The sequence below is a fragment of the Triplophysa dalaica genome, chromosome 4 (genome assembly GCF_015846415.1).
Source record: "Triplophysa dalaica isolate WHDGS20190420 chromosome 4, ASM1584641v1, whole genome shotgun sequence".
Classification (NCBI taxonomy): Eukaryota; Metazoa; Chordata; class Actinopteri; order Cypriniformes; family Nemacheilidae; genus Triplophysa; species Triplophysa dalaica.
The window spans coordinates 4,791,981-4,805,905 of NC_079545.1; the positions used below are offsets into that span (position 1 = coordinate 4,791,981).

Genomic DNA, 13,925 nt, shown 5'->3' on the forward strand with positions numbered 1-13,925 from the left:
TGAGCGATTTCATTTTTTGGCCGGTCTCTTCTCAGCATGGCTGTCAGCCGCTATCAGCAGTTACCTGTAGAACAGGAGTCTCAGATAAAGGAAATAATCCTTGATGAGTGAGCATGAGGCCAACAGACAGAGCTCATTTAGACTGTCACTATCCATTATAGAGGTTTCCTGCAAAAGCCTTGAAGAAACTGCCAGACGCTGTTATAGTCCTTCACTATCACTAATTTTAAGCCGGTATGATGTTCAACTGTTGTGTTCTGCTGTTTTATAAGGGCAATCCACCACAACAGCTGCATCGTCCGAAATCGCTGATGGATTTATTTGCTGGTGGTTTCAATATACTGTACATGACAAACATCTGTTTGTTATGACGGCCACAAAAACAAATCTGACCCCAATTAGACTGTTCTAAATGACTTTAATAGCTACACTTGGTGGACGGCCCTGCTGTTTTTGCAGCCTAATAATTGAACACTTGTTCATTGTTGACCTGACTTGTTTTTTTATTCAGGGACATGACTGCCAGCATCGAAATCATGCAGCTGGACTTTGAGATGGAGAACTTCACCAGCCAATCGGTCACCAGAAGAATCAACTGGAACATCGATTACAGGGATCAAACTTCAGTCCCGGATGCGGAGAAGGTGGTGACAGAACTGACAGTTGTTCAAAAGGACATCCAAGCCATCATTCCACTTTCAATGGTAAGGAATTCCTCCAAGTAAAGGTTCAGTAGAGATTACGAATTAATCGGAAATTCTGCCATTACACATGATTCTTAAAAGTCCAGTGTATAAAATTTTGCAGCATCTAGTGGTGAGGTTGCGAAGTGCAACCAATGGCTTAGTCGCACGCTACCTTTCGAAGCATTAGGGTTGCTGACACAGCACTAAGATGACGTCACGTTTTCGCTTCTTTGTCGAGGGAGATAATGCGCTCTGTAAAGCAGTTTGTCCGTTTAGGGATACCAGAAACAACATGGTGAAATACATGTGATGGCACCCGCGCTGTTTATAGCTATTTCTTAGATAATAAAAACACAATGCTGTATTATGTAAGGTCTCTATGCACCTCTGAAGACATAGTTATGTTTATTTTATTGCTTTTCTGTCAATAGATCCTACAAATATTTTTTGTGGGGATTTTGAATGGAATTGTTACTTGCCAATTGTTACTGTTGCACGAAATTGCAAGGCACTTACAGTTTTCCCCTTTAGCCATGGATACTAGACATAGATTATAAACAACACTACATAGAAAAATAAGACACATTAAAAATCTATTTTTCAACACATTCTCATATTCTAAGAATAAAGCTCATTGTCTTCACACTGTTTCGCAGCAGCATTATCTTTCAGAGGCTGGCAGAAAAGTTCACATTCACACTTTTCACAGTGAGACTTTAAGGTAATAGGTCTGTGGAAAGGGCTTGAAAGTAATCCACTGAGTGCTTATCCACTCACTCCAGAAGAAACTCTATTATTCACCCATTAAAATTCATTCAGAGCAGTCAGTGTTAAAGCGTCGCTGGGGCCACCTGCCCTCCCCGTCATTTTCATGTATTTTCAAATCCTAGCATGATTCACTACATAGGTACCCAGGTTCAAAAGAAGACACCCCCTTCTCCCGAAACCCATTGGTGGGTTTCAGAAGACCTGACCAGGCAGAATATAGCGCTTCAAATATAACAAGTGAATACAAAACAAGACGTTTGTGAGGGAAATACTAAAATCTGCTACAGTGCAGGAGCCAAGAATTGTTTTGTGTTTTCATGGTTTCCCCCTTCACACAAATACACAAGTGGAGGCCAAGAACAGAGCAGTTTTAAATACATCGCAGATTAGTCACAGCCATGATTTCTTTCTTGGTAGCGCTCAAGAAGTCAGCTGATTGGACAAAAATCTGTGTATTGCAGGATGAGTCATATATATATATATATATATATATATATATATATATATATATATATATATATATATATATAATTATTCAACATAAATTGAATGCAAAATACGTTTTTGTTTACATAATATGTGTGTGCACTGTGTATAATAATTGTGTATATATAAATACATGCACACACGTATATATTTAAGAAATATTTTGCATGTGTATATACACTTTTATATACATTTTTAATTTATATATATAATATATAATATAATATATAATTTATATATATATATATATATATATATATATATTAATATTTAATGTTTACTAATATCATTTTTCCTTAATATTATACATACATATTTGTGTATTTATATATACATAATTATTTTACACAGTTCACACACACACACACACACACATATTTTGTGTACGATTAAACTCATTAATTTTAGACCTTGAAGTGTAAAACCCATAAATGAAATGTTGTCGTTGCGCCCTTGGGGAAACGTAAGAGAGAGAGGCGATTGAGGTTGAACCAAAAAAATGTGCAGGTCAAAAAATAATGAGATCATTGGTTAAAATGTGTGAGGGAGATTGATACTTGGTCAACAGACATCTCGCTGTTGTTATCTTGAGCTATAATAAGTTTAACCGTTGGCACCTGGAACTCGAAGACTTTCCACAACAAGCACACTCGCATATAGAGGATCTCAGAGCAAACTGTTCTTTTAAATGGTGAGGGTGTGAGGGTTTCAAAAGGAATATACATACACCACGTGCCACATGCGTCTGCAGGCTTTATGCATTAAGAAGACCATCTTTTTGAATCATGTAAATGCTTAAGAGCTCTATTCTCTGTCACTGAGGCGTTTCTACCTAGAAAGCCATCAGAAAGGCTCATATAAGAGGTGTTTATGGACACAACAATAGCAGAACCTATATGCTTCGTGCCAAGTGCATGAAATAAATCCTGCTGTGATTCAGGCGAGCAAATCCCACTTCATACACCCACAGATGTACAATCACACAATCCCAGACGTTTATGTATAGAGCATCTAATGAGTACGCCACAGACAGGGACGGCACACGTGGAGAAAAAAACAAGGGCGCATGGGTACAATAGACATCACACAGTCACCCCTCATGTGTGTTTCTTTGTGTTACCATGTATATACACGTGACAAGATAGAAAGCTCCAGCATTGCTTCAAAGCATTGCTTTTTCCATATTCAAATATTTGTATATAAAGCTAATGAGGTGGTAAAGGAAAAACAGCCAGCATACATGATATATTCTCTCCTAAAGGATTATTAGGAACACCATACTAATTCTGTGTTTGACTCCCTTTCGTCTTCAGAACTGCCTTAATTCTACGTGGCATTGATTCAACAAGGTGCTGAAAGCATTCTTTAGAAATGTTGGCCCATATTGATAGGATAGCATCTTGCAGTTGATGGACATTTGTGGGATGCACGAAGCTCCCGTTCCACCACATCCCAAAGATGCTCTATTGGGTTGAGATCTGGTGACTGTGGGGGCCATTTTAGTACAGTGAACTCATTGTCATGTTCAAGAAACCAATTTGAAATGATTCGAGCTTTGTGACATGGTGCATTATCCTGCAGAGGAGGATGGGTACATGGTGGTCATAAAGGGATGGACATGGTCAGAAACAATGCTCAGGTAGGCCGTGGCATTTAAACGATGCCCAATTGGCACTAAGGGGCCTAAAGTGTGCCAAGAAAACACCCCCCACACCATTACACCACCATCATAATTCTATTAATGAGAAATTGAACAGGTGTTCCTAATATTCCTTTAGGTGAGTGTATGCTGTATTTGACATAGCAGGATCCATAATATAAGCAGGCTCCACATATCCCCCCCCAACACACAAATCCACTCTCTCAACCTCTATTAACATGAGTCGCTCTTTTAGAAGGGCAAGTGCCCTTTAACACCGACCCAGGATCAGCTGTGCATTTTCTCTTCAAATAGCTCTGGCCGGGCACAGGGGCCACTCCTACATCAGCACTAAGGGGGCAGAGGATGTGTTGCCTACATTGGCTTCACTGCTGCCTTCTGCTCCAATAGTGCATCATAAATAAAATATGACACAGCCCTTCACCCAGGGCTACTATCACACACTAACATGAGCTCCACCAACTGAACACACACACGCACGGACATTCTGATGAAAGAATGGTCGGTTTATATGAAACAGAAGCCACGATGGGTGGTCAGGATTGCTTTAATGTGAGAGGCATCATGTCAAGGATGCATTTTTAAAGGTACAGCTAACCCAAAATGAGCAATACTGTCATAATTGAATCCATGTTATTTCAGTATTATATGCTTTTCCTTTATGTGGAACACAAAATGCAAACGTATTGTTTTTAAGACTCCTCATACAGCTTTTTTCTAAACCATGATGGTTTATAGTAAGCACATCTGAAACACCATCAGGGTAGGTCTACGTAAAGTGTCAAATCTATTGGACTACGTTTGTGTTTGATCGTTTCAGAGTTATTATAGTGTTGTTTTAAATTTTATTCATATTTTTAAATAGATTTTATTTTTATTTTAGTTGCGTTTTTAGCAATTTTGTTACATGCTTGTGTAATGTTATTATTGATTTATGTTGCTTTATAAGATTATTTTAATTGTTTTTTTATTATTTCAATTTAAGTGCTTATCTTATTTCCGTTTATTTCTGAGGTAATAGTCGATTTTTTCGCTTACTTGAAGTTTTCCAATAATTTTTAGGCCAATATTTGATTTGTTTTTGACAAACAGAAACGTTTTCAAAGTTTTAATTTTAGTAAACTGTAATGACCTTGGTTTGTTTTTATTTTGAATTTAGTAGAAATGGTCAATTTAAAGGCCCCAAATCTAGCAATTTTACAAAATGTTATATAAATCGTAGGTGTCCACAGAATGTGTCTGTGAAGTTTCAGCTCAAAATACACGCTCATTAAGCCAATAAGAAACACTGTCTCATCTTTAAAAACCAGACACATTGTTTTTGTATAAGTGAGAGTACACTTGACAAATGCGTAATTTTCAAATGCGAAATAAAGATTCTGGGCCAAAACTGAAAATTCGAGATGCATCGAAAATGACTTCAGAAAACGTTTTAGTATTTATATAATGTATTAATAACACACACTAAACCCTAATACTAAAACAGCATAAATCAATACTAAACATATTATTTTTCATTGGTCATTGCAACACAATCAAATAAAACTTTTTACCAATCATCGAACAATGTAGTTCTAGAATTACTATATGCATAACAGTAGTCAAATTATTCAAACTAAGCAGATCTTCTTGCTTATACATGAAGTTAATTTATGGTGAACAATTATTTTAATAAGATACAACAGGCTTTTAAAATGACCTTCAGTGATCATCAGCACCTGAAGGATGACAGTCCACGTGAGCTACATCATCAGTTACTGATAGATCGTTCTGCTGATCAATCACATCTGTGAAGAGTCTGCTGTGTTTCAAGGTGATCGGCTTTGAAATGTGAATGACCGTGATCTCCGACAATAAAGAAACAAAGGCAGTCTCGCATCACACAGAGCTTGCGTGTCATTTTATGTCCACTGGTTTTGAGCTTTTCTTGTTCTTTTATTGGTATTAGCTTTTGTAACGGCAGGCGTACATGATGATTCTTTAAGAACAGCTAGAGTGGGTGTGAACATTGAGGGAGAGGCAGGTCCACCAGATATTTCAGCCTTTTTTCCCTTTCGGCCGAAACCGAAATGTCATTTTCGTCAGCTGAAGTTTCGGTGGGACACACGTCAGTATAGGGGGCCATTCTCGCTATTAATAAACCATTCACTACAACTTTTCCCCAATAAACTCTTAAATTGTTACTTATTAATAGGTATTAAGGTAGTTAAGTTTAGGTATTGGGTAAGATTAGGGATGTAGATATGGTCATGCACAATATGTGCTTTATAAGTACTAATAAACTGCCAATATGCTAATAATAGACATGCGAATAACTACTAGTTAATAGTGAGAATTGCCCCCTATACTGAAGTGTTACCATTCCATGGATCACTAGTTGTTTTATCACAAAATAACGTACCTTTGAATGTTGCGAATGACCATCTGAATCAAGTATTGACTAGAGAGCCATCTAATAAGCAGAAGGTCAAGTTCTCTCTGGATTTCCAAGCCTGTTCTCTTTAATTTGACTATGAATCAGTGTTTTTTGATGAAGGTCTTATCTTCACGGTCAACTCTGAATTCATTCTGATATGAAACACCTTTTTCTAATCGATTCCCAGCTAATAAAATCAGATTACACCTTGTATTTTTCCCATTGAATGTGCTGTTTGAGAATGACGTAACATGACAGAAGTTACATTGGCTGCGTGTTGACTTTAAAAGGGCCATAGTTTAATGCAAGGCCTTTGATCACATTACTATGCATCCTTATTTAAATCCTCAATTTACTTCTAGGAAGCAAGAATCCATGTTGCAGTGCGCTCACCTCGAGAAAAATCTCACAGTAAAGCAGTCTGTCACCTCTACAGTGTCTTATATCAAACAGCCTGTTTCTTTGTATACTATTGTATGCGATAAGAAGCCCAGGTTTACCTTGCGCTGACTCGGTGTGAAGTGTTTAATGGCTTGCAAAAGCCTCCTTGCTGTTATTTACGGCTGGTGCTGTCTGTATCCATCTGAGCCGCCCGTTTCACTCATCACGAGATGCTCGGCTCCTGCTGTCTGTCACTGTAAATTCTGCCCCCACACAAACTGTACTGCGCTTCGCGTTCTCTGCTGCACTCACAAACAATGCTGTGTCACTTTGCAATATTTCTGAATGATGATATGAGCCGTGGAAGTGTTGCATCACTAAAACTGTCTAAAAACTAGCACCTTGTTGTTTTAGGACAGGCATGGCAGTATATGAAGAACCTTACAGAAGATTTACAAAAAGAACCGTGTTATTACCTTATTTTTTAAAAAGAGGCTACCATAGTCATTCTATTTTTATAAAGATATTAGCATTCATTTAAAGTTACTATTCAGTACAATGCCGTATATTGTAATGCCCCCGTTTTGCCATCTGATACCAGCTCACTTTCTTAAAGAACCAAGAAATTAGCTCTCTTACTCTCTTCTGCTGGTAGATAACCTAAAATAAAACTGGTTCTGAATGAATTTTCTTTTGCTAAGGGTCCCAGTGTGTCCACAGCCATCTGTTGTGTTTTCAGTGGAAGAAATGAGAGCAGCAGGTAATACCAGCGCAGTAGGGCTTTCCAATACGAATCGTATGAATAAAATGAATTCTATGGGCGGACTGTTGACCTTTAAAGTTTACCTGCATAAAAATGAGACGTCAGGTTAAGAATTCAGCTCCAGAATGAAAGCCTTGCGTGGGCTCATAATGAATTTTATTTCTTTGCGAGTACCCAAGACTTCCATTTAAACAAGGCAGGCAGGAAGGCCAGTAATGCACTTTGAATAAAAATGATATTTGCGCAGATTCAGCTGCAGGGTATCAGTACTGTAATTCTGAGCTAATAACTCATTTACTCAGTGGGGAGATATTAAATACAACCTCGTTCAGATTAGGTTTGCAAGACGAACGTTTATGACCCTTTTTGGCGTAGGGATTTCTGCTTTGTTTTGACATGAAGAAAGTGGGAATAAATGTACATTTTGTAAAAGGCTGTTCTTGTTATACAGATCCATAATAAAGAATTGTTGTGCTACACAAGATAAAGAGATGATGTTTTTGATATTGTGGTTACATTTACATTTATGCATTAGGCAGAAATTTATCCAAAGGGACGTACACTGTAAAACTTTGCTGTAATGTCGCAGCAAGTTTGCCAATAACTTACTGTAGATTTAATGTACAATTATATAATTAAGCATAAACTTACCAAGTTTATATATTTTTCTTTCATAAAACAAGACTAAATATTTTGGGTCACTTTTCTTGTTATGTTAATGTATCGTAAGAAGTTTTAATTTTTTTACAGAAAACAAGAGAAAAATGCTTAGGAAGAATGTGATTTTTTGCAGTGTTGGTGTGGTAATGCAAGTCTCTTGCTCTTTTTGGAACCTCAAAACTCAAAGTGTTTTAGTTTTGATCAAAGTAAATGAAAAGAGTTGTAATTGGAAAGTATATTAAGCAATAATTAATTTACAGTAAGGTACTGGCAAACCTGCTGTAGAAACTACAGCAAAGTTTTACAGTGCACGGTGCATTGAAGGAGTACATATTTCGTCAGCATCTGTGTTCCCTGGGATTCAAACCCAAAAGCTGTGGGCTGCCAACGCAACGCTCAACCAACTCACACCTTATCGGCAAAGAAAAACGAGACTTCAGATTCATCATTCATATTCCACGTGCGCATCTGATTTCTTTCTCCCTTTTTAAACACCTATTCAGAAGCAAAATACTCAATGGAAATTTCCCCTCAAATATGCGGTTTTGATTGAAGCGTGAGGGAGCGCCAGCTGCATAATCTTTTCTTTATTCCTGAGGGCCACAAGGGAAATAATATACAGTTAGTCGTGCAACATCCCCGCAGCACTTCTGACCAAAATAATGAATTGATTTTTGCTGGAAAGCAATTGTGGGGCCAATGTGCTCTTTAATTGGCTGCATCTTTTGAAGTGTAATTGAAAGCATAGATTTATTTGCATGTGTCATCCTACAGGAAAACTTTTAAATTGGTAAACTGAGGACGCAGTGTTTTAAAAGTTCATCCGTACTTGGTATACCAGGGTCCTGGAGGTTTTATGCTGAGTTTATGGAAATATCGGTCTTATTTGGAGTTGTCTGAAATGGCTTTTTCTTTTAATTGTTTATTTCTTATTGACATATTTACAAACACATTTTCTCATGACAGACCATGTTCTGGTTAAAAAAAATCTAAAAAGATGCAAAAGATACATCTGTTTTTAATAGAATGCATTGATACTAAATTTCCCCACCGATACCGAATATCTACAGGGACCGATAGTTCTATGGTTATACGTATTAACTCGCATTAACTAAATGCTGAAGAATAAAATCATATTTTGTAATTTTCGAACAATAGGGATAGAGTGAAAATTAGCTTTGATTATCCGAGACCGATTAATAATATTGGCTGATATATCGGTGCATCTCTAGTTTATTATATAAAAAAACATGGTTCTTCTCTTACTGGTTCATAGCAAATACGATTTTTATACTTCCAGACCTTCTCAATTGCACGCAACAGTATAAAAAAACCTGTATTTTTATTTAAGCAAATAGAATCACAACTTAATTTGGGTCTTCGTGATTATTTCTATTGAAAGAGCAGCTTTGCCATTTTTTGTTGTTTTGATAATTTGCCCAAGCTGGATTATGACCTACTGGTTAAAGACCTCTCAGATACGCACAGAGTTCAGGTGTCTTTATAACCAGTCAACCAGAATTTATACTGTTTGGACAGGTTCCTCAGAGAGCAGGAAACCTATAGCTTTTGACTTTCCAAGGCTAATACAGATACTACCTTTACACATTCAGATTCCCTGTGCACTGAACTCATGCTAACCTCCTGACTCATACCCTCTCTATTTGTCTTTCTCAATCTCTCTTGCATATCCAGGACACTGAGATCATCAACACGGCGGTTCTTACTGGCCGCACTGTGGCCATCCCGGTCAAAGTGGTTTCCATAGAGATGAACGGAGCGGTCACCGACGTCTCTTCATTCGTGCAGTGCAAGTCATTCAACGAAGATGTCGTCAAGGTATGTCGCAAACGCGCCGAGAGGTACTGTCAACCGGGAGTCCGCTACCTCCTGTATGCATTTATAATGAATTGTGTCACTTAGGAGATCATAAAACGCCCATCAAAAGCTCATTTAAGTGGAGTTTTGGTATGCTCTTGTGGCCATTGCTTTTCTGATCCCCTAAAGGGATCGTTGGCTTTTCAATCCCACACAATTCATCAGAAGTGTTTAGCACGCCGCGAGACTGTGTCTCTCTCCGCTTGAAAGCAGCGAGCGCACACTTGACCTGTGTTTAATATTTCCAAATGAAGAGTCCCACTGAAAGCGCCGCAGTTGGGTACGTAGGCCCTTTCTATGAGACTAAGTGAAATGACTCGGGCATCCAGAGAATCAGTTGGAAATAGAGTCCGGACTCATGGGGCAGATTGAATTAAATACTCAAATGAATTTCTCATTTCAATTTCACTGCTTGACCTATTTTTTAAGTTAAGGAATCCTGCTTTTACTCTTGATGTACAAAGTTTATTAAGATTCAAGAAATTCAATCTTAAAAAAAATAATTTAATTTAATGAAAGGTAACGACTACATTTACTATAAATAGTGAACATGAAATAAGCACACATGCTGTTGTTGACTGCTATTCAGTAAATAATAATGAAAAATAATGTAATACACAATATTATCTAAAGTCTATACATTAATGTTAATTATTGTTGTTTTTCAAGGAAAGACCACATTTCAGTGAGCTCAAAAACGAGACATTAGCTAAAATGCATGGCCCCTGTGGTCTTCCATGCTGCATGTGCCACTCTGAACTTAAAGTTCCCCAGTGTTCGATAATTGTATCCATTAAAACTAATCTCTGACCATCATAATTACATATTTCAACCTTTTTTCGTTTGAAATGATTTTTCCTGTCTAGAATAGCTTGAATGGAACTGTCCACCTCAGCTACATTAAGTATATGCAGATAGATGAATATGCAAATTAGCCCCGGAATATACGGAAGGACTCGGGCTGAAATGCTGATCATTCATTGAATTTCCGAAAAAAATTCAAGAAATCTATCGTTTTTTCCCACATGTTTGTCATTTGCGTGGGAGCAACATCAAAAAAAAGCTTAAAGCAAACATGCCTGCTCTCATAATTCACTTCTCTGTATTGGCACAAGGGGGCGGTTGTTTTTCCTGAAGGCTCGTAAATACATAGAAACAATTTCCAGCCTTCTTAAGGGAAGCATCAATTTCACTCTTTTCTATCTGCTCCGCAGCACAACAAAGCTAAAGTGGAAACCCACCTCAACTATAAACTGTATCTAAATCATAAAGAAATAACATTACGCCTCAGTGTGTCATCTGTCTGCAAAGATTGAGATCCATAAGCCGTCCGAGATGGGGCCAGAGGCCATGCGCTGTTTTTCTGTCCTGAGATTCAAACAGGCGCGTGTGCCGCAGAGCCCGGGCACAGCATTAGCTTCAGTGTTATTGAGTGGCTTTGCTCGGCCACCCGGGCCATTGAACTTTGGAGGCTAATTCAAGATGAGCCCTTCAAGCTGAGACAACATGAGTCCTGACAGTTCAATAGAACGCTCGGTGCAGTGCCGAAAAAAAGCGCCATACACAAGACAAAGGTTACGTGCTCCAGTAACATGTTATTCAAAAGGTATTCATGAGTGTCTGTTATAACAAAGCTTTTTCCCCGGAGCTGAAGCTTTTACTTCAGGATGGGGACTCCATGACAGATGGGCACATGCACGACTGTGACAATGACGTCAAATGCTTCGTCCACAGAGTGACTTTTAATATCTCATTTGCTTGAAGGTTCGGATTCAGATTTAACAAAACAGTCTGTTAAACCCAGCGAGGTGTAGCTAATTTAGCCAAACACAACAGTGTGTGTAAGCAGACATGTATTTCACTCATGTTAAAATGCATGCTCATGTTTTTGGTCATGTTTATTTCCTTTGGTGCTCAAAAATAGAAGTGATGCCTCACTTGCGAGAACTAGAGCGGTTATTTTACTTCAAAGTCTCCTCTTATAGTCATAAAAAACTGTTTTGCTTTTAATTGTTTGCATTAGGTAAAGGTGTTTGGTCCGCATTCTCCTCTATGTAACATTTATCACATAATAAACCAAATGTGTCCCTGGCATCTACCGGCTAACAGTCGCTATTTGAATTGGTTTGTTAAAACATTCAGACAAAATATTTTTTCTGTTGTGTGCACTTAATGATGAGACGCTGTGGAGCTTTGTGTTTGCGAGCAGAAAAGTGTGAACCGTTTGTCCCAGCTGATGTTACATCTCTAGGCACTGATAGTCACAATGGCCATCTGAGACCGCACACATTTTATGTTATCTGATTCCAATATGAACAGTTGATTTAATAACAGCAAGTACATGTATCATTTTTACCTTTCGTATTTAAATTGACAGTACTCCAAAAATAACAATTCTGTCATTTATTCGACATCATGTCATTTTAAAATGTGTGGAACACAAAAGAAGATATTTTGAGAAATATCTAAGTGTTTATTTGTCCACACGACAGACTTCCTACGATCTCATTGGTATGTTTTGTTGTGATTTGACTTTTCCCCTGTAACGTTAGATTTAGGGGCGGGGTTAGGGGAGCCATTTATCATTGTTTTGCCACCTCGTGCAATTCTCGTTTTTTGCAAAATTTTGGCGTTTGAGGAGGTTTTGGTTAGCCACATCCTAAAATATGTACAACTTCTTTTCATATCAGGTTAGAAATATATAAATGTAAAGTGACATGAAAAGGAAGTCGTGCTGAGTGATATAAAAAAAGGTTGTGCTCACTGACACGAGAAAAAAGGGATATTCGTGCCCAGGAACACGAGTTAATAGACTCCAAATTCGCGTCTATGCCACAAACTGTCGTGAGAGGCATAGGGTTAAAAAGCAAGTATATGTCTTGTATGGTATATTGTATGGTCACATAGAGTAGAATATTCTTATTCTTATTATTTTACAAACATTTGTTTTTACAGGAGGTCTTGTAAATCATGTACACACAAAAATTGAAACACAATTATGATGCCGTGAAATTATAATTTAGCTGAAATGCTCACATATTAATAAATCATAGGAACAGATTCTTATGTGTGGCCACAGTTTCATATTTTTTTATGTCATGTTGTGCAGGGCTTGGAATGGTGAAAATAAAGATAAAAAGTATAATTACTTTTACAGTTAGTATACCTAATGTCATTTTATTTACATTTTACAATAAAACATTTTCCTATTTTCTATATTATCTTTTTGCTTGCTGTTTGCTTATCTGTCTTAATTGTCTCGACTGTACTAAAATAAATCTTCTGTTAAGTTGCTTTGCAACATGCAAAATGATCAAAAGTGTTATGAAAATGTGAGTTGAATTAAATGTCCCTTCTGTTTGGACAATAGAGGGTTACGGTGGGGCTTGTTGGACTAAACACAGCTGGCGGGTGTTGAGGCTGAGGGTCTCTCGATGGGCGGCACTCTACTGACCTCACCCCTGACACTCCTCTGAAACCACGCGAAGTGCCAGGGCAGATTAGCGGTTCCATGGCACGCTTACCGCAGGCAGGCACATGAAAGTACTTTCAGCTGGCCCCTGCTAACTAGTGACGCCCACAGTCCTTAACTGCTTTTGACTTGGAATTATCCAGCCAAGTTTATTAGAAGCCCCAGGAGCAAGTGGGTCAAGACTGAGTTCACATCAACAGAAGTGGCTCAGCAGGAACACGGCTAAGAGACCGTGGAGTGCTGTTGGAACCTAAGAGAAAATTGCAGCAGAAATGTAAAGGTGAAGCGTGTAATTCCTGCACCTCCAGTGTTACCAAGAGATGTGGCATAAACGGGGTGTGTTGTTAATCGCTTGGTTGTTTAACAAAGTTGCCATCTGATTATTGGTTGCTCTCTTTTTGATGAGAAACTTTTTTTTTTAAATCATGCTATTACAGTTCCTTTATTTAGGCCAAGCCATGAAGTTTCTCATTTGAACATGAAAAGCTCTCTCTCGCCACCCTTTCAAACACCATATGTCCGTTTTTCTGGAGTATGATTCATATTTTTCCACTGAATAACAGTCTCTTTGAAAAGAAATGAAGTGAGTTTTCCAGCAGGGTCTCTTAAAGGCTACCAGGGTGAGTGATCTCCTATGATCAATTCCCTGTATTGATGGTATGTATAGGAGAGGGAGCTGTCTCCGAGACCTACATATTTTATTACACAGATATCCCCGCTATGATGAATTTATGGGCTTGGCTAGACTGCAACTG

The 13,925-nt window shown here is 38.0% G+C and overlaps 1 protein-coding gene across 2 annotated transcripts in view; it reads left to right on the top strand.

Moving 5' to 3' along the window:
- Positions 1-13,925, top strand: part of tmem132e (transmembrane protein 132E) — a 230,290-nt gene that overhangs the window by 198,000 nt on the left and 18,365 nt on the right. For both annotated transcript variants that reach the window (XM_056747008.1, XM_056747007.1), the window contains exons 4-5: positions 512-704; positions 9,516-9,659. In XM_056747008.1, the coding sequence (XP_056602986.1) occupies positions 512-704; positions 9,516-9,659 (337 nt within the window). The remainder of the gene's footprint in view (positions 1-511; positions 705-9,515; positions 9,660-13,925) is intronic.